Below are 24,508 nucleotides of genomic sequence, written 5' to 3'. Positions count from 1 at the left end.
GTGTTGGGGGCCCCAGAGCAGAACTCAGTACTCATAGGACCTCCTGGGAGCAGAGTAAAGGGGGAGCATCACCTCCTGCATCACCTCCTGGCCATGCTTCTAACACAAACCAGGATATGATTGGCTTTGGCACACTTTGCCTGCTTGTAGTCATTGCAAATTATTACAAACTGAAGAGTGAGGATACTCCGTGCTCCTGCCTCCTGATTTATGATCATCTTCACGCAGTCCAAGCCCTCTCGGTGGCCCTTGGAAGCCTGTGAGCTCACGCTTTCACACTGAAAAAATCATGCAGTTCCCACAAGCCTCTTTTACATTTCTCTTTCTTTCTGATCTTCATTCAAACCCCACGTTGGGCTGAAGGGAGCCCCAGGCTCAGCCACGATGTGGACAGATGGACAGTGTGGGCAGCTGGCCCTTCCCACCTGACACAGCAGGGATGAGGTTACTGCCTCCGTTGCCCGCTGATAAATCTGTGCTTGCTGCCAGCAGAAGTAAAGGCAGCTCCAGTCATTCTGGGAGAACAGCACGCTGCAGCCCAGAGCAGCCATGCCATAATAGAGCCATAGAATCATTTAGGTTGGAAAAGACCTTTAGGATCATTGAATCAGACCTTTAGGATCATTGAATCCAACTGCAAACCCAGCCCTGCCAAGTTCACCACTAAACCATGTCCCTAAGTGCCACATCTACATGTCTTTTAAATACCTCCAGGGATGGTGACTCCATCCCTGCCCTGGGCAGCCTGTTCCAATGCTTGATAACCGCTTTGGTGGAGAAATGTTTCCTAATACTCAATCTAATCCTCCCCTGGTGCAACTTGAGGCCATTTCCTCTTGTCCTATTGCTTGTTATCTGGGAGACCAACCCCCACCTCACTCTGTCCTCCTTTCAGGCAGTTGCAGAGAGCGATAAGGTCCCCCTGAGCCTTCTCTTCTCCAGACTAAACCCTCCCAGGTCCCTCAGCCATTCCCCATCACACTTGTGCTCCAGCCCTTCACCAGCTCCGTTGCCCTTCTCTGGCCCTGCTCCAGCACCTCTATGTCTTTCCTGTAGTGAGGGGCTCAGAACTGAACACAGGACTTGAGGTGCAGCCTCACCAGTGCTGGGAACAGGGGGATGATCACTGCCCTGATACTGCCACACTATTGCTGGTACAGGCCAGGATGCCATTGGCCTTGGCTGCCGGGGCACAAGCTGCTCATGTGCAATGGCCACCAGTCAGCACCCCCAGGTCCTTTTCTGCCCAGCAGCTTTCCAGCCACTCTTCCCCAAGCCTGGAGCATTGCATGGGGCTGTTGTGACCCAAGGGCATCACCACGCTGCTGCAAGGGCCCAAGCCTTCCTGCACTAGGTGTGCATCACCATTACCATCCTCCCTCAGAGCAGCCTCCAGGTCCCTCCTGAGGATGCCCGTGGAACTGCAAAGCTGTGCAGCAGGGGTGGGCTTCTCACAGCGGGGGAAGGAGCAGGTTCCTGAAGGTGAGGTCTCTCCAGGCTTTACATTCAGCTCCATAAATTCAGGAATCACTGCTGGCATAAAAATCAGCGTATCACAGAATGGGTGAGGTTGGAAGGCTGCTCTGGGGGACATCTGGTCCAACCCTCCTGCTCAAGCAGGGTCACCTAGAAATGATAAAGTAAGAGAGATGCAAGCAGTGCCTGTGGTGGCTGGGCTCTTAACCACTCGTAATGACAAAATCCCAGCCAACCCTCCCTGGCTGATACTCCCCCATCCAGTGGTGGGATCAGTCAGAGAGACTGAACAACAGCCAAACAGTCCTTGTCCAGTCCTTCCTCTGACAAATGTGCACATCCAGACATAGTGGTACCATCTGTGGTGTCTGGATTGCGTGAAGAGCTGGTGCTGGTGCCGCCAGGAGCATTGATGTAACAGCACATCTGTTACTGCCTTCCTGCCAGCACCTATAGGTCTGCAGAGGCCATTGCAGCACCCAGCAATGCTTGCAACCAGCAGTTATGCTTTGGAAGACAAGCAGAGAAGATGGTCCTCTGGATCTTCAGAGTGAGGAGTGTGTATCCCTTCAACCAGTGCTTATTTAGGCTTGACCATAACTCTGCTGGCAATATCAAAGCCTTCTGGCAGATTGCAGGTGTCAGCATGGACTCTGATCTTTGGCTGCAGCCCAGAGAAAATTATTAATCAGTCTGACAAGCACTGTCCTAAGCAAGTCTAAGCAAGCAGTGCTTTAGTGTTCAGGATTTCAGGTAATATCCAAGTTAGGAATTTCCATCTTGTCCTTGGCACCTCTATGGTTTGGTGCCACTAATGGACATAATCACTGTGACCAAATAGCGATAAAATGCTTTCCAGCCTTGGTCAAGGGGGTGTCTGAGATGGAAATCACTCAGAGGCAGTGCTGCAGCAAACACTGCATCTAAGACCTACCTTATAGTTACTTTCTATATGAACCAGAAGAGAGTTGCATCCTCAAAAGATGCAGGTGATTACTATGTGCTGGACCAGGTTACAGGCAAACCTTTGCTTGGGTATGTGTGGAAGACAATGCCCTTCTGAGATGTTTTGGAATTTTGTCCTTGATTTCAGCAGGACTAAAATTCTTCTCAGGGAAATCCCACCAAGAGCTGGGCTGCTGTAAGGAGCAGCCAAGCTCAATCCCTACTGCCCTTGCTATTGAAACCCATTGGGTTTCACAAGACATTCTGCCCTTAAACCCAGGATTCATCATTTTTAATTCTATTAAGAAAGAAAGTAGGGCTTTCAGTGGGGAAAGAAACCAGCAGATTCTGGGGGGTTTGGGATTTCCTTTGCTGAGTTTTCCTGTAATTTTTACAACCAGAGGCAGCAAGCTGAGTTTCACAACATTATAGGTTCTGGTTGAGCTTCCAACCCAGGCAAAGGTGAGGTTTGCAGGTTGATGTACAGCCCTTATTTACCTTAGTGGCACATCTCCCAGCAACTGCAACTGCAAAAGAGTTTTGTCCACAATGTCTTTCACTGGAGGGGGTTTTGTTCCCATGGTCAAGTTGATAACCTTCCCATTCACCTCTGGCATGATGTTGGGCAGCATCCTGCTCTTGTGCAACCACAGCGGCTTTGCTCCCTCTCATAAACAGCCACTTGCTGCAGGTTGGTTTCTGCCCTAAACAACATTTATTCTTATAACTTCATTTTTATTTATTGCCTAAAATTCTAGATTAAATGCCATCTCCTAGCAACTGGTTTATTTTTGTCACTCGTCTGCTAACTTTCAGTGCTTGGGTGTTGCTCTGCGTTCGTTTTTAAGTCTCAGACAGAAAACACTGGTTTCCAGATGCCTAGTGGTATTTACATTTGTTTGTTGTATTTCTGAACAGTCCAGTCAGTTAAACAGCTAACTTTATATCCACTTCTTTGTTGACCCTGTAGATGTGCTCCAGAGGCAAAAGGTACACAGTCCTGTTTGTTGCACCTTTAGAAGTGACGCAGGACAGCAGCTGCCTGGTGGGGACACCCCACCTGAGATGTTTTGGGGATGGGGCTTTTCTTCCCACTGTGCGAACCCTTGACAGTTCTTGACATGTCAAAGAAGCGCCAAGAAATGTGCTTATAACCTCTGCAGACTAAACCACGTGGGTGCTCCCAACAAGCCATGGCAAAAGCATGGGATGAGTCTCAAGAGGAGGATGGGGCTGGTTTATGTCTATAGTGAAACTAACAGGGTAGAGAGTGCCTATGGTGTGAAATGGGTGCAGGAAAGACCTCACATTAAAAAAGATCAATTTCTTTTGGGCTGTTCAGCTCAGATTGTGCAACTTGACTTTGTGTGGAGAGATGTTTGCAGCTTTTACCATTGCAGACAGCACTGCAGGAGGTTAGCACTCTGCAAAGAAAGGCTCATGCATCAAACCAGGTGTCTCATCTGAAATTCTCAAAGCTATATTAGGGACTTGTCTATGAATTTGGCTTCAAGGAGCATTAGCAAATAGGTTTCATCTCACCTAACTTTAGTAAACCACAGTCTTTACCTGAGCTTCCTCTGATGGTCACCAGAGGGAAATGGCAGTTTTTAAGGTGTGCTTTCTTACTGAGCTGTCTATTTGAGGCTGGGATGGAGAATCCCCAGGTAGAGCCCATAAACAGATATTGCAGATGTTTGCAGCTGATCAGGTGGATCCAACTAAAACAACAGGCCAGAATCCATCCTTAGGCTCACAATTTCTTGCTCTCAAAGCCTTGTCATTTTTCTATCCCTGCAAACTTGACTTTAGCTATTTTTTTCAGTTTGCAATGGTTATAAATTGAATTTACATGTAATAAAAGATGCTGTCCACGAGCATAAAAGAACAACTGATGATTCATGACTTTTATTTCTGCAACTTCTCACTTGCAGACTGTCTATTTGACAAACTGTGAATCATATACATTGGCTTGGATGGATATACTTAGCTCTGATTTGTACAAGTGAGATAGAAGTAAATAATCAGTTAATTAAATGACTTTTTTCTCGGTGAATTGCTGCCTCTCCTCTCTCCCCTTTTCCTTCCCTTCTTTCTGATTCACCACTGTTCAAAGGGACGATCCTGTCCCCTGACAATCTGAAATCATGCCACACACCTCTTTCAGAGGCAGCATGTCATTCAGGACGGTCGGTGGGTATGAAGATTGAAGCTGCCCATGACTGCCTGCAAAAACAACATGGCACCAGGACTAGTTGCAACCAATGGGGCATTTTATTTTATCTCTCTGCTGAAAAAAACTCTTCCCACCCCGTGCTTCAACAGCGCTGGCTCAGACAGTAGGACACTCACCACGTTCTTTAGTACCCATTTGTTTTGCTGCGCAAATCCCTGCAAGGCACTGGCCAAAACTGTGCTTTGACAGACAAGCTCGGAAGGGCAGATCTGAATCCTGCTAACTCCAAAATTCATAAAACACATGAGGAAGGATGCGTGCGTGTGATCCCTGATGGCTGAGCGCAGCCGTAGGTGGCTGTGATCACCCGATGAGAACACGAATTGTGTCTGATCTCGCTGAGCTGGTTGGGTCTTGCCTGCCGCATGCTCTGGTCTCATTAACACCTACTGACAGATGTTTCCTCTCAGTTTGGCCAGAGGTGCCTGCTTGTCAATAGGCAATGCTGAGGGGAGACCGGTGTCAGCTTTTGGCAGTTTTATGTAGATTGGCTCCAGAAGGAATGAGCTCTGCTTGTGACACAAAGGACGGTAACTGTGTGAATCCAGATGGGGACCTGCTGTGCAGCTGTGTACAGCAGCGTTAGATTAAAAGCTTCTGAGAACTAAGCTTTGCAAAAGAGGGTATTTGTCATTTTTCATAGAGCAGAAGCCATAGATTGTGTCTGCATCCTCTCTCCTCACTTCCTGCTTCTCTGCATCCTCTCTCCTCACTTCCCTGCTTCTCTGCATCCTCTCTCCTCACTTCCCTGCTTCTCTGCATCCTCTCTCCTCACTTCCCTGTTACCCCAGACAGATCACTGCTCACACTCAGAAAGCAAGGAGCTCTTCTCTAGAAAGCAAAGTCTGGCATGGGCTTTTCCATGGTCTGACTTTTCCTTCTGTGCTGCTCACTTCCCCATTGTGGGACCTCCTGTTCTTTGCCTCAGTTTACCCTGATTTACAAAGAGAACCCTGTGGTACCAGTCTCCTGCACTCAAGCTTATCAAGTTGGGTTCTTTGAGAGAGAAGAAGAGTCTTAAAATAGAGGCTTTGTCTAGATGAAAACCGTACCATGCTGCTGTATGTCTTGGAACGATAGGCATTTAATGATTCACAGGGATGCCAGAATCCACGTCTGTCAGTGTATTGGGTTTGTGTGGCAAGGAGCAGAGATTCCCTTGCAGCCCATGGTGCAGACCACGGTGAGCCAGGCTGTGCCCCTGCAGCCCATGGAGGTCCGTGGGGAGCAGACACCCACCTGCAGCCCATGGAGGACCCCAGCAGATGTGCCCAAAGGAGGCTGTGTGACGTGTGTGACTGAACCTAGCCTGATGGGTGCAGGTGCTCCCATCTTTTCATTTAGCAGCACAGATGTTTCTTAGGGCCCTCCCCATGGACTGGTGCTGCACCACATGGGGTTTGCTCAGAGAAAAAGAAGGGGATTAAAAGAAACAAGTGAGCAAAGTGGGCCATGAGAGGCAGGAGTGAGCTGGTACCAAGTGTGATGAAGAGGCAGAGGTAGGGACCAGGCTGCGAGGGGGCAGGACATGTATTGATGGAAAGGCAGAAGGGAGAGCCAGAGAAGCAGGCAAAGAGACATAGGAATGGCAAATGATCTTTGCAGCAGCAATTTGAATGGACATGTGCCAGGAAAGATTTCATTTGTCAGGGGTGGAAGGAAGGATGTTGCAGTGAGACGTGAAACGATGTGAAGTTTATCTGTGTGGATGGAGGAGAAAGGGTTCTACCCCGCCTGTGGTATGAGGGAAGAGGATGGTATGAAGGGCTTCAGAGTAGCCTGGAAGTAATTGAGGGATGCTCTGTGGCCTCCTTTATGTGCAAGGTCAGATTAGATAATCACAGTGGACCCTTCTGAGTTTAGCACCTATAAATCTGTGAAATAGGAGCTTTAAACCATGATGAAGGGCTGAGTCCTTGGAGCATCACATTGAAAGCCCAGAGTATCCTGAGATATTGGTCTTTAATACTGGGATTTTGGGGTATAGAAAATCTATTTCAGTAGATTTTTACTTTTTATTTTTAAGGTTTATTTCATCTACCAGGTTTTACAGGCAGAGTCTATATAGTAAACCTCTAATAAAACATTTAAAGCCCTCTAAATATCCCTAAAAGAGTCTTTCCATCACATGCGTTGCATAAACAGGCTAGACACTGCTGGGATGTGATATGCAGATGTCATTGCTTTGATAGTTCCATAGATTTCACAGCCAGAAGGCACCTCCATGGTGGTTTCCTCTGCCCTCCTGCATAATGCAGACCATGAAGCTTTGCCCAGCAATTCCGACTCAGATACATGAGTTACATTGTAGAGAAAGACATCCCCACTCAATTTAAATACCTTTTTGGGTGATGGAGAACCTCCTGTATCCCATGTCAGCTCCTCCAGTGGTTAATTACAAGGCCATTAAGGAGAAAAATGTGCCTCCTTTTCAACTGGTTCTTTTTTCCAGCTCCAGTCTTCCTGGTTTGTATGCCTTTGCTAGATTCAGTAATCCTCTGATACTGCATTCTTCCTGCAGGTACAGATACTACAGACCTTGATCAATTAATCTCTTATATTCCTCTTTGATAATATAACTGGATTGTGCTCCTTTGGGTCATTGTAAAATATGATTTCAATCAGTCTTATAGCTCTTCTCCCAGTCTTTTTCAGTTTTCCAACACAGTTTTCACGTGTTGACAGCTGAACTGGACTATTTTCATCTCATTAATGTCAGGTAGAGAGCGAATATGTTTCCCTTGCCACTCAATAGTCCCGTTTATACATCCTACAGTCATAGCAGCCCCTTTAGCAAGAGCATCACATGGGGACCTCATATTCAATTGTTTATCCATCCTGACCTCTGAAGTAAACAGCCAAGAACAGCTTCCTAAATATTCCTTCTATAAAAACTCCCATGGGATCACTCTTCCTTTGCAGCTCCTCTTCAGAGACCTGCCATTTATCTGCCTCGTAATCCATTTAAAACGTGCCACATTGATTTTTCACAGTGCTACCATTCAAAACGCAGCGCATGGCAGAACGCAACCCCCAGAACCGCTCAGATGCTTCCCAAGTACCTATTTCCATGGAGATGCATGCCCACATTTTCTGCTTCACTAAGTTGTATCCCAGGCAGCTCCGTGCCTTCCCTGGGAGCAAGTGAACGTGCAGCCACACCAAATCCCATTTCTGCTTCTTCCGGCCTGTGATGGGAAGCATAGGAGATTGGAGCGGAATTACCAGCTGTGAGCTCCGAAACAACTGGAGAGGGTAAGACTGGTTTACAGCTAACCCTTTCAGAGATAGCAGAGCTGTTATTCCTGTGCTTGGATACCAGTGCCTCTTGGTGGCTTTTAGGGAATATTTTGAGACAATATCCTGCACTCAGGGGTCCTAAAGTGGCCTGTGGAGAAGCATTGGTCTGAAAATCCCATATAAATGCCCCGCTGCTAGCGCTCGAAACCACCCTGCTTTTGGAGTGGTTTTAATTTAAGTTTAAAGGGCTGTGACTGGTGACCCAAGAGAAATGCTGAAGGCTGAGGGTGGTCCTTGGTCCAGCACGTTCGGATAATATTCCAGACAATCTCTGTTTTCCTGTTGGTTGCCAAGTCCCTCATGGGATTAGTGGAACAGTGTCCAAAAGAGCTGTATTTTGGGATTACGAGGCAGCCTGTTGTGGGACTAATAACACAGACAAAGAGGGGAAGCATGAAGAAAGCCCAGTATCCCCTGCTTAATATTGTACAAACCGAGGAAGTGGAGGGGGGGAAGAAGAGCTTCTTCCCTGGGGTAAAAGGAGCAACTGTTGTCTCCAGGTGGAATTACGCAGTGGGAAGCCAGGCTCCCGTAATTCCTCAAATTCTGACCAAGAATTGCCAAAGCTAGGCCCAGTGTGGGACACAGGGACACGTACAAAATGAGCTATCATAACGGCATCCTTCATGCTCCGAATTAAAGCTTAAACAAAGGCAGAAATAGCCCTTCATTTCCCCAGAGGACTCCGATTCCTTGCTGTAATGGCGGCAGGCGGGGGCTTATCTGGCTTTCCCGCATGTGGGAGTGTTTTCGCTCGCAGCTGCACTTCTCATGTGGGGCAACTTGAGCAGCTAAATGAAAATGTTAAAATGGGTTAATCAGCTCAGCGCAACCATTCCCAATATTTCCCATAAAAATCTGCCTCCCATGTGGGCTGCATCTCCGTCCCATTTCGCAGCACTAAGCAGAGCCGAAGCGCCCCTTGGGCTGAACATTCAGCACTCAGCACCAACCATGCTCTCCCGTCTCAATCTGGAAAGTGCCAGCTCAAGCTGAGACTCAAGATGTGCCCTGAAGAGCATAGTTTCTTTGCAGTACAACCCCCAGGGAAGGAGAAGCACTTTTCCTGATCACCCTACAGCTTCTGGAGGAGGCTGGCAATGACCACCAATGATGCACCCTGTTAGCCTGCCCCTTGCAATGGATGGCTGCAGCTCCCCTGGCTTTGGCCAGCTGTCTATGAAGTGTTGCCTCTCTTCATCTTGTAAGTGAGCTCAACATGTTTACTTTTCCTTTTTTAATTCTAACCAACTCATTCCAAGGCTTTTCTCCACAAGCCCATATACCCTGATGGTGCCTGGTAAAGACCCGGTGAAAGCCTGGATGTTGCAGGTGAAGAGGGATCCTCACCCTGACCCTAAAGGGTGCCACCCTTTTGGTGTTCTTGGTCTCGCTAATTGCTGCTATTTGTCGCACTATATCTCAAAAATCGGACTCTTGATGAGTATGGTGATTTGGGGGGAGAAGGTGGATCTGGTCCCTGCTGTCACCCTGGGCTCTGCCTCTGCATCTGGCCCAGCCGTGGTAGTGGTTGTGTCCCAGTTTCTGAGCTCTGACAACCTGATGTATTGACCTAAATGAGTCTGGAATTACTCATAGCTACATGGTTGTAGGTTCTTACATTGAAGAGGCAGAAAAAGAAGAGCTAAATTCAGTTCCAGCTGAAATGTAAAGTAATGATAATTAACAGAGTTAACTCTGCTCCCCATTCATCTTACCTGCAGAAAAATTGGCCTAAAGGAGATTTTGGTAGACAGCTCGTTCCATCCTCCTTCCCTGCCAAAGGGTCAGGATTGCTGATGGAAGCTTTTCAAAGCTGTTCTCCATCTCTTTAAGCAGTCACTACTTCAGCAGCATCCCTGTTCCCAGAAAGCACTTCCTAGTGTCCCATGTGGGTCCTTTCTGCCATTTGAGCCCCTCACTCCAACACAGACAATAAGAAGAGATTAAGACTCATGTTGCCCTAGAACAAACGTGTAGCAATTTGTCCTCTGCTCCAGCTCCTCCTAAACCAGTGCCTTGGTGCCATTTAGTTGAAGCAGAACTGTTTCACTTGGAAGTGTGTTTCTCACATGCAGTAACTCAGTGTATTTCCCATGTGATGCTAACAACAGTAGAAGGCAAGAAATCACATCAGGTGCAGAAAAGCGAGGAGAAGGCAATGACAAGGCAGTGACACAAATGAGACAAAGGACTGCACAGAAGAGGAATAAACCTCAGGCAAACCGAGTATGGGCTGATACACCTCACCTGTGAACGTGTCACACTGTGCACTGAGACTCTGACTGGGTGCAGTGAGAGCAGAATGTCAGGTAAGCACAAACTGTGGACGGTGACTTCTTGTCCTCCAAATAAAGTGTTTCTTTTGTACCAAGGTGCCTGGTCTGTTCAAATCAACCCCATTTGCACTGTGACCTTCTTAGAAGACTTACAGTTTTGCCATTGAGTTACAAGGTTTAACAGTGATGGGTAAATGCAGTTCCTCTTTTCCTGTATCCTTTACAGATGAGGTGGGACATCAAGAGACAACAAGTTCTGTCATATACAGCAGCTCAGTCATGGGATTTGGAACATCACATCTGTTTCTAGGGTTGTGCTTCATTTATTGGACTTCATTATGGACTAAGGACATCTGCTCATATCACAAGGCTCTGCTCAGGTGAGCACAGATCTGCTCAGCTGGTAAGGTCTCTCAGTTCAGGAACCTATGGTATTGGAGCCCAAGGGGCCAAGCTGCCTGATCTGGGTCTGTGACCCCCAGTAGATGCTCATGGAAAGGTAAACTCTGAGGGATCCACAGGGTGTACCTGAATATAATGTAAGATCATGCAAGTTGCATCAAGGACTAATTGCCACTGGGAGAAAAACAAACAAATCCCAGATGGCACAAGTGGTTGCTCCACTGATGACTTCTGAGTAACAAACTGTGAGTGAAGACCAGTCAGTCTCACCTCTGTGCCTGGCAAAATCTTGGAGCAGATTCTCCTGGAAGGCATGCTAAGGCACATGAAAAACAACAAGGTGCTTGGTGACAGCCAGCAGGGCTTCACTAAGGGGAAATCCTGCCTGACCAATTTGGTGGCCTTCTATGATGGGGCTACAGGACTGATGGACAGGGGTAGAGCAGTTGATGTCATCTACCTGGACTTGTGTAAAGCGTTCGACACTGTCCCACACGACATCCTTGTCTCTAAATTGGAGAGACATCAATTTGATGGATGGACCACTCGGTGGATAAAGAACTGGCTGGATGGCTGCACACAGAGAGTTGTGGTCAATGGCTCAATGTCCGGCTGGAGACCAGTAACGAGTGGTGTCCCTCAGGGATCGGTGTTGGGACCAGTCTTGTTTAACATCTTTGTCACTGACATGGACAGTGGGATTGAGTGCTCCCTCAGCAAGTTTGCTGATGACACCAAGCTGTGTGGTTCAGTTGATACGCTGGAGGGAAGGAATGCCATCCAGAGGGACCTCGACACACTTGTGAGGTGGGCTGATGCCAACCTCATGAAGTTTAACCATGCCAAGTGCAAGGTCCTACACCTGGGTTGGAGCAATCCCAGGCACAGCTACAGGTTGGGCAGAGAAGAGATTCAAGAGCAGCCCCGCAGAGAAGGACTTGGGGGTGTTGGTTGATGAGAAACTTAACATGAGCCAGCTTCAGTGTGCGCTTGCAGCCCAGAAAGCCAACCGTATCCTAGGCTGCATCGAAAGGAGCGTGACCAGCAGGTTGAAGGAGGTGATCCTGCCCCTCTACTCTGCTCTTGTGAGACCTCACCTGGAGTAGTGTGTGCAGTTCTGGTGTCCTCAACATAAAAAGGACATGGAACTGTTGGAACAAGTCCAGAGAAGGGCCACGAGGATGGTCAGGGGACTGGAGCACCTCCTGTATGAAGACAAGCTGAGAAAGTTGGGGCTGTTCAGCCTGGAGAAGAGAAGGCTGCGTGGAGACCTCATAGCAGCCTTCCAGTATCTGAAGGGGGCCTATAGGGATGCTGGGGAGGGACTCTTCATTAGGGACTATAGTGATAGAACAGGAGGAAGTTCTTTATTGTTAGGGTGGTGAGGCACTGGAATGGGTTGCCCAAGGAAGCTGTGAATTCTCCATCCCTGGCAGTGTTCAAGGCCAGGCTGGACAGAGTCTTGGGTGACATGGTTTAGTGTGAGGTGTCCCTGCCCATGGCAGGGGGGTTGGAACTAGATGATCTTAAGGTTCTTTCCAACCCAAACCATTCTATGTTTCTGTGATTCTATAAGAAACTGCAGGCCCATTGGTGAGATTTGTGACTCAAAACCCATCTGAGCACACAAGGAAACTCCTTGTTCCACAGCATCAGTAGCTAAATTCTGTCTCTATGGAGGAGTATTTCATTATCATGGTAGCTGCAGTTTCATTATAAAGCAGATCTGATTTAGGTGGTGTATTGTTTACAATGGGAATTATCTTAATGTGTAGCACCCAGAGCAGTAATAATATGGTGCCACTGTATGGAGACCCAACAATGAAAAGGGTATGTGACATAGAAACCATTCTATTTACTTATATGGTTGTTCTAATTTCCTTCAGTCCAAGATGTAATGTGCACAGATCTGTACAAACCCAGAGCTTTCCCTGTGCTAACATATTCTTCCCAGTGACAAAAGTTTATGGAGTAGAAAGCTTTTAAAAGATATAAACAGAATTTAGTAAATTGCAGCCCCAGCCTGAGATGTTACAGTAAAAACCATGATATTTTTTGTTCAGATGACAATTTCTCTTGACTTTGTCAGTTATACTGCACACTATATAATTTTATTCTGTTATTTTGTATTATGCCCAGTATTTTGTGTTTGACCAAAACATCTCATCAGTCTCTGCCTTACAAACATGAGAACATTCAGAATTATGTCTGAAAAGGAAAAATCACCTATATGGGAGAACACAATATAATGATGGAATTTCAACATTCGTTTTTCTGAGAACTACCTTACCCACTGACTTTTTGTCATGCCATAAATGCTGAGAATAAATGGGGATGGGATGGCAGTGAAATGCCATGCACCACGGACAGTCGAATACTTGCTCCTTTTGTGGTTTGGTCTGATTTGAGGGTGCTTCACTGCCTACAAGGGCATCCCCCAAGCCTTAAGAAATCATAGAATCACGGAATGGTTTGGGCTGGAAAGGACTTTAAGATCATCCAGTTCCAATCTCCTGCCATGGCCCTCCTCTGGACTTGTTCCAACAGTTCCATGTCCTTTTTATGTTGAGGACACCAGAACTGCACACAGTACTCCAAGTGAGGTCTCACGAGAGCAAAGGGGCAGGATCACCTCCTTTGACCTGCTGGTCATGCTCCTTTTGATGCAGCCCAGGATACAGTTGGCTTTCTGGGCTGCAAGCGCACACTGAAGCCAGCTCATGTTAAGTTTCTCATCAACCAACACCCCCAAGTCCTTCTCTGCAGGGCTGCTCTGAATCTCTTCTCTGCCCAACCTGTAGCTGTGCCTGGGATTGTTCCAACCCAGGTTCACGACTTTGCACTTCACTTGGCAATGAAGCGGAATTCTTCCTTGCAGTGTGCACTAAATCCAGGGTAAGTCAAGAAAGTCACTGGGGTCAGTCTGGAATTACACCCAAATGCTGCCAGCAGAACAGAGCTCTTTTCTCCATGAACACCTTGTGTTACATCTATGCCTGCAGGTGTACCCCATACAGCAGCCCACTGCTGTACACACCTCAGGTACTCTGGGTCCAACCCCAACCTTGTTTAAATCAAACAAAATGCTTGTGCTGTATAATAAAAATTCCATGTTTTAATACATCGCCATGCACAAATGAAGTCAAACAATGCAGAGTACAAAATTGTCAAATATACAAAATGATAAAGCAGATACCCAAAGCTTCCAGAGATCATGCCCAAAGATACCAAAATCTTGATTTTAATTTCATCAAAGAATTCTAAATTGGGTTTTGTTGAGTTTTGAAAACAGAAGCAATTCAAGAGTAACTATAAAAACTGTCGGGTGGAATTAACAGTGATGGCCACTTCGTATCCTGAAACTCAGACTGCATGGTAACTTCTGTTTTGGGAAGAAAGCACTGCTGTTCAGATCAACACCTGGGATGCCTGGAGAAATGCAGTGTACATCAAACAAAAAGGCACACTTTTGTCTTATGCCACCTCATTTGGCTCCGCATTGCAAAAGTTCAGCCATAGACAAACTGGGAATGACAGCATGTCACTTTTTCACCATTAGACTGCTAGAATCTTCCTAGGTTTTCCACCAAGTTAACATTAAAAGGAGATGATTGGCTTAAGTATTTCCCTAGTCAATGTAAACTAGAACTGACTCCAAAGGCAGCCAGACCAGACAGAACTTGCTGGCTTCAGGAAGCTGTCTGACTGTACAGCATGGCCATGGGCTTGCACTCAGCCTTTCTGCATCCAGCTCTCCTGCATCAGGGCACCCGATTCCCAGGACTGGGACCATCCCAGTGCCCCTCTTGCTCCCTGCGGCTCACATCCACCATCAGCTGCCAGTGCCGAAGTGCAGGCGCAGCCTTGGCATCCGGTTCTGTCCATGGGCTACTGGTTTTGAGGCAAGCTTTGGAGACAGCTCAGGTGTGGCCGTAACTCTAGATGTCAGTTACCTGCTCTACTCAAGGTCAGCTTCAGTCAACCTTAAATTCACCTCCACAAAATAGAGAAGCCCACATGAAGAGCCCCTTTGCTGGTTTATGCTGTGCAGAGCCAGGCAGGTATTACTCCCATCTTACACCCACTTGTGAAAAACAAGTAAGAGGCAGGTCCAGGTAACTGCAGTCCTCACAAAAAAAACTGAAAGCAAAACCCAGTGCATCCTAAAGCACATCCCTGCCACTTCCAGATTCTGTAATAACTGTGGGATATTTCATAATATGCCCCTTAGGCTCACCAAGTATCCAGCAGCTCAGTGCAAAGTGAAGGAGTCTTCCCCTCAGAGCACACAACCTCTGGGGTGATACTGGTCATTCCCTGTGCCAGAGCATCACCTCCTGCAGTTCGCTGGTATTTCAGGGGAAGACCAGCAGATGCAGCACCCCAGCTGTGAAACACAGGGCCTGATTCTGCAAGGTCTGTGTCTCCTGCAACAGCTTCAAGAGAGCACTCAGCACAGGACACTGGCCTCACCTGCAGGTCAGCCCCGCAGCCCCATTCCTCCCCTTGGTCAGTGGCATTGGGCTCAGGAGATAGTTGAGACCTGGGTCTCATGCTGAGATGCTTTGCATAGGTTGGAAGCTCCTGGCTCTGCTCTCCCTACTGCCACTTAACATCTTTTGTACCTTTCTCAGAAGAAGAGCAGGGAAGGAGCCTCTTGCATCTAAAGACTGCAGATGAAGCGGTAAGAGGACTCCAAATGTTCCTTTATCTGGACTGGTCTTCAGACCAGGGCCTGGGTCAGTTGGTGAAACTTCCTTGGTGCAAAACCATGTTCTCAATAAACAAAGCCAATCAACCAAGTCCCCATAGCATCTGATGGGGCAGAGAGGTTTTTTTTTTCTCCTCTGCACAGCTTCTTATTGCTTACATGCAGTTTTGCTGCAGTATCGATCTCCCTGCTTTAAGAAACCCCCCTGTGTGTCACTACGTAATTTAGTGACTTATGACATTAAACAGATGAATTCAAGGCTTAATAGAAGTAACATGATTAGAGATGTAACAACAGTACAGAGGATTTTTTTTTTTTCTCTCTGAAAAAGTATTTAGATATATTTGGAATTAAAAGCAGAAAGAAGCTTTTCATCTCATTCTCAGACTAAGTCTGGCTGTGTTATAGCAGCACTGGAAATCCTACTTTTATGGCAGGATAGATGTTACATAGCCATCTCCAAGATCAGCTGCTTCGGGGTCCAGGCTGACTGCAGTCCTGCTGGTTGAGGACCACTCTCCTCCAGAGTGCAAGGTGTCTCAGCAGTGTGAGGACACTCATAAGCCATCATACACCGAAGCCAGTGACTGCAGAATTTATTTGACAGGCAGCAAGCATGTACCGATGTTCTTTAAACAATAAATCTAGACCAAACTAATTTTCTTAGGATTTCACACTGGATTAGAGCAAGAATCCCCAAAGATCTTTTTTTTAGCTATGGCTGTAGCTAACTCCCTTCTTGTTTCAACTTCTAGATGTCGATTCAATACCAATTTGCAGTAAGTATTGCTTTATAGTTTCTCTTGTTTGTGTGAACTGTTTACTCTTCAAACCATACATCCTAGTTCGTGCTCCCCATTGCCCAATGAAGCACGATAGAAGGTGGCTCTGGGGGTTCACACTTTGCCTCACATCCATCAACACCCGTTTTGCGAAACCTGAATCAGAGGCTGAGCGCTCCTTTGCTTATTTCTAAGGTACAACACTGAAACCAGTCAACAGTAGTAGGGCCCAGGCTTGCAAAACCCCACTGCTGGGGGCAGCTGTCATTGCTCTGGGTAGTCCCACTGAAGTCATTTCACTTCTAGGGCTTTATTAACCTGCTCCGATGGGGCTCATCATGAACAGGAACAGTTTGCTGTCTTTGAAGCAAGGAACTCGAGCACTGTGTTCAGCTGCACAGCCATACAACATAGCTCTCAGTCAGCACTGCAGCTTCTCTGCTGGTTGGTGAAGGCAGGAAAATGTGTTCCTTGCCAGCAAGATGCTACCTCCTTCCTTAACAGGCAAACCCACACTTGTTATTCCTTGCTCAGACTACACATGCACTTGGCCCTATCATTTGAGCACAGCATTTTGTTCCAGGCTATTATTAATGAAAGACAAGACTTTCTCTGCATGTCCAAGGGTTTTTGTTGTCCTTTCTTGTCCAGCTCTCTTCCTCTAATTAAGTGCAGAACCTTACAACTGTGAGTAGACCTGCCGATGCTCATACCAAATGCTATCAAGCACAGCTCTGTTTGTACAAGCTTTTTAAATTGAGACCATTTTGTGTGAAGAAATGGCTAAAGGTTGCCCTGCCTTCCTGCACTATTGGAAACTTTAGCATACTTTTAATTCAGAGGTTTACATCTGATGGCTTAGACTAATCCTTGCATAACACACACCTAATAACTTCATCCAGTAACTGCTGCACCAAGCCTGGATTTCAGTTTGAGGTAGAGCTTATTGACTTAGAAAAATACTCTGCATGCATTTAAAGACTTTTTGTGATGGAGAACATGCCAGGTAACTGAGTAAGTTGTCTCCACAGGTAATTATCCTCCCTGTTGGGCAATTGCACTTAATTTCTAGCCTGAAATCAGTTTCCAACCAGTGGAGCACATCATTCCCTTTTCTTCTAAATAGAAGAGCTACCTGCCTTCAGACAGCACTTCCCTGCCCAGGTAGAAGATTGTGATTGCAGAAGGAGATCAAGTCACCTCTTCAAATTGCCTCTGATAAATTAATAGCTTGAGCTTCATTAGTCTGACACTATAATAAGACCTGTTTTCCTGCCCTTGAATGACACTGGGAGCTATTGAAAATAATCTTTCCCAGTTGTCAATACACTTTTTGACAGGCAGGCAGCTACCGAACAAACTGGGACAGCATCACTAATGCCAGGTCCTACATCCCAGCTGGCAAGAGCAGCTCTAGGGCTGGTGCCGAGTGGATTACTTATCACACCTTCACAGCCAATGTACTATTCCAGACACACTCCCCATGCCCCAAAGCTGGACTTGCTGCCACCTCTCCTGCATTTCTGGCTCCGCAGTCCTCCAGGTTACTGTCTGCCACTGACCTGCTCCATGTCATCATTTACCACACCCCTGGTTTTGTCATCTCTGGCTGCTGCCAACAGCGATTTCCTCTTTCCCTGGGAGGAATATTGAAAATAGAGCACACCTTGGGAGGAGCTCATTAGAAAGAGTCTCACTGATGATAATTTCATATTTACAGCTATTTTTTGTGATCCAGCCTCTAATCAGTTTTAATCCACTTAACATGGGTGATTTGAATTTTGCGTTGTGCTATTTTCTCTTTATCAGAATCAAACTATCTAGAGGAGGCTAAGTACAGTGTGCCAGCAGAGTTTCTTTTATCAACAAGCCTTTGATATCACAAAAAGTGATAGCAACTTCATTTGCCATGATACATTTCTATAGAAATCATTTGGAGGGTTTTATCAATTTTTAATTGCTTTAGTGATAGTGCCATATCAACCTTGCCATGATTTTGCCTAAGACCGATAGGAAGCTAATGAGCCTATAGTTTTCTGGCTCAAATCACCCATTCTTTTGAATTATTGTGGGGGGTTTCGTGCCATCTGAAGCATCTTCCATGCATTCTAGTCCTGAGGAGACCCAGGCAAGTTTTCCTTCACTTTTGGTTTCAGTTAATTTACAAATTTAAAGGTACGTTTGGATAGTTGCTGTTTAATATTACTTGTACTTACTGATGGAGTAGGAGGAATTACATTTTAATGTGCAGTCTGACTCCCTCCTTCTACTGCTTTCAAACACAATACAAGAGTATTTGTTGGGTTTTGCACGTACTGTGAGTAATCACTGTGCTGTGCCTGTCTAGCGTCAGGCTTAACTTTGCTACCACGCCATTTATTAGGATATATGTAAAGCCTTTGGTTTAACCAGACCCAACCTATTTGCCACTGACTTCCCATACATTTTTTGGCTTTCTTCATTAAACATCTACTTTTCTTACTTGCTGATTTATCCTCATGAGCCTGCCTAATCACCTATATGCTTTGTTGGTGGGGTTTTCTGCATTCCAGATAACTCTCCTGAATTTTACTGTAGGAGGCTGCAGGTAATGCTGGTAGCAATTCCCCCATCGCCCATCCATTTTAATTATACCAGAAGACTTTTTCTTTCTATATTAACATCTTATTGACCACAGTCTATATATACCAGGGTCAACCACAGCACAGTTCTGCAGCTGACCCTGGTATAGATACCCGGGCTCTTCAAGGAGACTGATGGCAGAGATGTTCATTGTTAAAAGGGGACCAATGTGAAAGATGCTGGGTTTTATTTTGCTTGCCTGAGACAATGTTGAATAACTGAGTGGCTTTGTGGTGGGTAAGGGGAGGTTGGTTTTAGTAGTGACAAAATCCCACCCCAGGCCTGGCTCCATGGCTGGCACAAGTCAACATCTCCAGAGACTTTGATGGCACCAGCGTAAATCTGCTGGGGCCTGGCCTGGGGTGTGCCAAAATTCAGGGCAAAACAAAACCAGAATCTTGCATTTTCAATGGTTTAATTTCCTCAGCAATGCTGCAACTGCTGCCAAGTGACAACGCTTGCCCTAAGGAACAGAGAGGGAGGGATGCATGCACTGGTAAAGCATGGCCACACAGCTGGGCAGGTAAAACCCAAGAACTTGTGGAGCTTTTTCAAACTCCCCTCCTGGAAGGCTGCCTTTCCCTTAATGGAATAAAGGGTGGTGTTCAGGCACTGAAAGCCAGGCAGATGGAAAAGCTCTAGGAACAAAACAGCGCAAAGGATGCTCTCAGCTCCAGTGTGCTTTGTGGGATGAGCAATTCCTTCAGGTTTCTAGTGCAGGACTTCTCATGGTTTTAAGCACTTGGGATGGCCGAGGCTCTGTCAGTGATTTTTAGCAGGGTCTGATGCAGCCTTTCTCAACACAAAGGAATCAGGCGAGCGCGGTGGCCAGGAGAGGTACTGAGCACAGGAGGAAGGCTGCAGGTCTGCACCCGGGGAACAGCATCCTGCCCGCAGTACTGCTTCATTTCAGGGATAATAACTCGTGATCAGTGTAACGGCAGCACTGGCCTTTGCAAACTTATCTATCTCTACAGAGCTGATAATTGCTGTTTTATGAAAATAGCACTAATCTGCCACTCTTTTGCACCGAACTAATGGCTCTGAGCATATTTAAATTCACTTCCTTTGCTGGAATAACTGATTCACTCCCTTTCATGTTGCCTTGGTCTTTGGCACTCTCGACATAAATGATTTATTGAGTAGAGATAAAGCATTCTTTCCCCTGAACTGTTCCTGTGACCCAAGCAAAAGCGGATGTGTCTGCTATTAATAAGGTGTTCGGCATAAAAAATGCAATAGATTTGATTGTCTCCACTCAATAGCCTTTCCGAGAACACAGTACCTGCCCCCATTCATAAGAACAAAAATCTCTCCCACATGTTTATTTATATTAAAAAGTTTTCAGAAGAATACGCTGGGATCCAGATAAGTTGTTCAGGAGATGTAGAACAATTTCATAAATATCCCTGAGGAAGCATGGCCTACTTTGGGAGAATAACAGTGATTAAAAAATCCAAACACAATGAATAGTCAAATACAAGCCAAAAAGTACAGTTATTTCCTTATGGCTCCAGCAGACAGCTACACACGTGAGAAGTGTCACGGGGCTCAGGGGAACTATGCTTGCAGTTATCCACATGCACAGGCTGGCTGTAGGATGGAGACCTACACCAGCTTTTAGGGAGATTTGTCCGAGAGGCACCTACAGCAGACTTTTCACCAGTCTGGCTACACAAGGGTCTGGACTTGATTTTCACATTTCTCAGGGCCTATAACACTGCTTTTCTAGGTCACCATAGCTAAAATCCTGGGAAGCTTTTAAAACAAACTGTTTTAACGGGAGAAGTGCACACATCTAAATTCATGCCCATATACTGGAAGATGTTCAAAACTAACATTGATACAAAAAACTCTTCTAGTGGCTCTCTGCCTAACGCAACTTCTTCTCGTACACCTTTAAGACAACACTCTCTGATAAACTCTTCTCTTATCATTCAAATTGTTCCAGATTTTTTCACTAGGTAGTAAAATAAGAGAATTCCCACTGTAGAAGTATGGCATCTCCTTCTTTTTAAATTGCTGTACCAACAAGACATGGATGTCAGTTGCCAGAGCTCATTTTTAAAGCCTGTAGCAGAAAGAGCTGTAAAACTTGCTGACGTTTACAGTGGACCTGTGCCATGCGCACGGCTGGGTCTCTTGGTATCAGATTCCAACCTGCAACCCTATGAAAAGCTCTAAATGTGCAAATGTTGCCACTGGCAAAGATTCTTACATCTTAAGGAAAATTTTTACACCAATTAATTTAAAATTGGGGACCAGGATTTTCAGAAAGAGAATGGAGATGGTCACTGCTTTGTAATTCTTGGGAGCTCCGGTTGAGAGCCCATGGAAAGACCCAAACCATCAGAAATCACTAGCGACTTCTGAAAGTCTTGGTCATCACTAAAAATAATCTGCTTTGGACTGGATACTACAGAAGTATCCAACATGCTGAATGTGAGATGGATGGAGAGCTGAAACCTAAGCCCATATCCATCTGAAAACAATTAAGCTCTAAAGATACTTATCTGTTGTTGTACGGGCACCACCTTCCATTCTCTAGCAATGAACTGTACAATAGTCTGTAAGAGTTTATAACATGGGAGCTTCCTATAAAAAGGTCCCTTTGTCGTGATGTAGCTGCACATTCTCTCCATCACTGCATCTTCACACCAGTATGGCATCTCACCTACAGTTTGGCATATATGCTAATGGCCACTCTATAGTACCTGACTATCAGGCTGGAGAGAGTGACGGTCTTCAAGTACACAAAAAAGCTACCTTTCATTTTAAAGAAAGAAGGAACTAATGGGTAAGTCCCCTCAGTATGCTGATGGCATCAGTTCATTATAAAGAGTGTGCCAAGAAGGTCCTGATGTGAGGGACAGACACTAATTCCACTGAGTCCCCACGGAAGAAACAGTACCACAGCCAGCTGTGATACCATCAGTGATGTGGCCTGCCATTCAGAGACTGAACAAAAAACAACGTTCAGATTGAATGCAACAGTCTTGAGCCTGCTACAGTATATTGAAAGGCTTATTGGAACCATTTGCTTGTTCCCAGTTCCTACCAAAATACTGGTTTGGATAGAAAGTGGAAAAAGTTAATGAAGAAGTCTGCCCTCTCCACAGGGAGTGTCTTGCTCCTTAAAAGTATAGTCTTACACTTCACCTTGTTCAGAGAGTTTGGTTTGGACTACAATTCCCCAGCCCTGCCTAAAATATAAATGGTGGCCAGCATAAAGAAGCTGATTTCTTCCAGTTTGTTCTGGATTTATTGTAGCCCAAACCCAGGGTCACACGTGTCTCTGAGAAAGGCTCTCTCCCTCGCTGAGTAAGAAAACACATTGGCACACTAGAAATGAGAACCTTTGATATTTGGTGGATGAGAGGGAGAGCAGACACAGTGTCCTACAGCTCATTCAACCTACCCTGTTCTTGGCTACCTTTGAGCTAGCTGTTCTCTAAGTTTCAATAAAAGAAGTCACATCTCTGCCACGTGCAAATCTATCTACACAATCTACTGTGAACTGGTGAAGGGATGCTAGGAGTGGGCTTCAGTTTGGATGCAGTCTCAGCACAAATACTGAAACGGATTCTCCGTATGTTTAGAAAAGACCATTATATATATATGGACTGTGCTAGTTCTGTGCAGAAAGCACATATGAAATGCTGATATCGTTTAACAGAATACCAGTAGACTGCAAAACTAACATATACAAGACGCTTACATTCCTATCGGGGTGTAATATTGTGAACATATCCACTGAGATTGGAGAATTGCTGTAAGTTTTTCCTAAAACATCATGCCATCTGCATACATAATAAAAGAATCCAGTAGTTGCCATGCTAAAACAGGACTTCTAGTGAAGGGCATAGACAGTCCCCTAAAGGGAACTCAGAAGTTATGCACAGTGATGAGAACTGGAAGAGATTTTCCAGCTAAAGGTCTGTCAGTGACCATTTTCACCAAATTAGCACTGGATATTATGCACCACAGTTTTCCTCCACAGCAAACCAGGTCTTCCCAGAATGCATCATTATGAGAGGGCTGATTTTACTTCAAGTTTGTCTTCAGTCCTCCGTGGTCACCTTCTGGCAGTGCAATTTATTATATATTTTTCATGAAGGAAAGTTCACTTTCATATCAAGTGGCAGGACAGCAGCTTTAGAGGCTGGAAATGTTTATGGAGAGCTCTCTGCTGGGGCTGTAAAAAACAAAAGAGAAAACCAAAACCAGTCAGTGAGTATAGAACACAGCAAAGGAATTACCAGGTATCTCAACCACTATAAAAAAAGTCAGGTTTGAGCTGAGTAAATGTGCTTCTGCTGAAAAGACAAACTATTCCTAGAATATATATTGTGGCCCTGGTACTTTTTTAATCAGCTTTACCCATCAAACTCAGTGCTTAATCAATTCCATAGATAAATATACAGTGCAGACCAGCAATAATTTGTACGATTTAACAAATCCTACTTCAATTTTATTGCCTCATGTGAAAGCACTGCTTACTCTTCCTCTACTCTCAGTCCCAGAGAGCAGGCTGTTCTGTTTGGCTGGGCTTGCATTAACTACCAAAGGCTTGATGGCCAAATGCTGGAAAGGCTCCACCAAGTACCAAAGTAGGAGCTGATGTTCCCTCACCGTTTCTGATGTCCAATATGGTGAGAGTTAGTCACTGCTGTGCAGGGATGTGCAAGCAGCTCATCCACTTCCTTACCCACTTCAGACCCTATAAGATAATCAGGGGGTTGCAGAGAGTTTCACTTTCCCTACTAAAAGCAGTAAAACATGCTCAGTTTTGGTGGCTGCTATTCCGTGCCTGAAATCCCTTGCAAAGCTGTAAGGGATGCACAGCGAAAGGACAAGAGGTAATGGGCACAGGATGGAACAAGAGAGATTCCAGCTAGATACAAGGAAAAACAAATCTTCCTAGTGAGGGTGGTCACATCATGGAACAAGTTACCTGACCAGGTCCACAGCTTAACCAGAAGAGGCCCTGAACAACTTAACTTGTCCCTGCTTTGAGCACAGTTGAGTGAAACCATGTCCAGAGGTCTCTGCCAGACTAAGTTCTTTAATGATTTTCTGACGGGGATTTGTGCTCCCTCTTTGGCCTTTCTGACCTGGAGATGGGTGTCCATGCAGGACTGCTCACGCTGAAGAGCATTCAGTCATCTGTTCAGCATGCAGCAATGAAAATGCATGTAAACCCATCACAGGCTTATGCTAGCCTTTGGAGCCAAGAAGCCATGCAGAAACACATTCACTCTGTTATTTCAATGTGCTTGGACACAGCTTTGTTTATTACAGAGCCCTGACCTATCCCCTGTTTTACTGACGAGCTCTGACCACAGCAGTGCTGGGACAGGTCTCATCAGGGTGGGCTTTGCACCCTGTGCAGCTGATGTCCTGCTTCCTGTATATGTGTCTATACGTGTGGGAAGAGCTGTATTGTTATGTTTTTTGGGGCAGGTTCCAAACTGTGAAGCTAATAGGATGCTGGTACTGCCAAGGCAGCATTCACATCAGCTGAAACTCAGGTTGGCAGTGGATTTCTGCTTCTCACCCCTTCAAAATCACACCTGACGTGCTCTTCTGGGATGGTGCAGGTTGACTGGCTCTGCTAAGCTGTCAGTTTGCCCATATTTGCTTCTCTGAACCCCAAACTCTTGCAGCAATGCACATGAAGGTCTGATCAAGCAGGGAAAGGATGCAATGTTAAATCAGTTGATGCTGGAAGAACGCTGAGTAAGATAAAAAACCC

The 24,508-nt window shown here is 45.8% G+C and overlaps 1 protein-coding gene and 1 long non-coding RNA gene across 5 annotated transcripts in view; one reads left to right on the top strand and one right to left on the bottom strand.

Moving 5' to 3' along the window:
- Window positions 1-3,472: 3,472 nt before the first annotated feature.
- On the top strand, window positions 3,473-10,327 carry LOC134167934 (uncharacterized). 2 transcript variants are annotated; one of them, XR_009966335.1, is made up of 3 exons: window positions 3,473-4,437; window positions 7,313-7,376; window positions 7,651-10,327. It is a non-coding gene; the product is annotated as an uncharacterized LOC134167934 (long non-coding RNA). The 2 variants fall into 2 exon arrangements; XR_009966334.1 differs by having other exon boundaries at window positions 7,313-10,327.
- A 3,406-nt stretch (window positions 10,328-13,733) lies between these two features.
- Window positions 13,734-24,508, bottom strand: part of SAMD12 (sterile alpha motif domain containing 12) — a 170,085-nt gene continuing 159,310 nt past the window's right edge. For all 3 annotated transcript variants that reach the window (XM_062627127.1, XM_062627129.1, XM_062627131.1), the window contains one exon: window positions 13,734-22,948. Coding sequence is in view for 2 of the 3 variants with exons in the window: in XM_062627129.1 (XP_062483113.1) it covers window positions 22,926-22,948 (23 nt within the window). In the remaining variant the exon portion in view is untranslated. The remainder of the gene's footprint in view (window positions 22,949-24,508) is intronic.

The sequence above is a fragment of the Pezoporus occidentalis genome, unplaced genomic scaffold, assembly GCF_034315485.1.
Source record: "Pezoporus occidentalis ecotype Australia unplaced genomic scaffold, CSIRO_AGI_Poc_V1 ctg3, whole genome shotgun sequence".
Lineage (NCBI taxonomy): Eukaryota > Metazoa > Chordata > Aves > Psittaciformes > Psittacidae > Pezoporus > Pezoporus occidentalis.
This window is presented reverse-complemented; position numbering and strand designations above follow the sequence as displayed.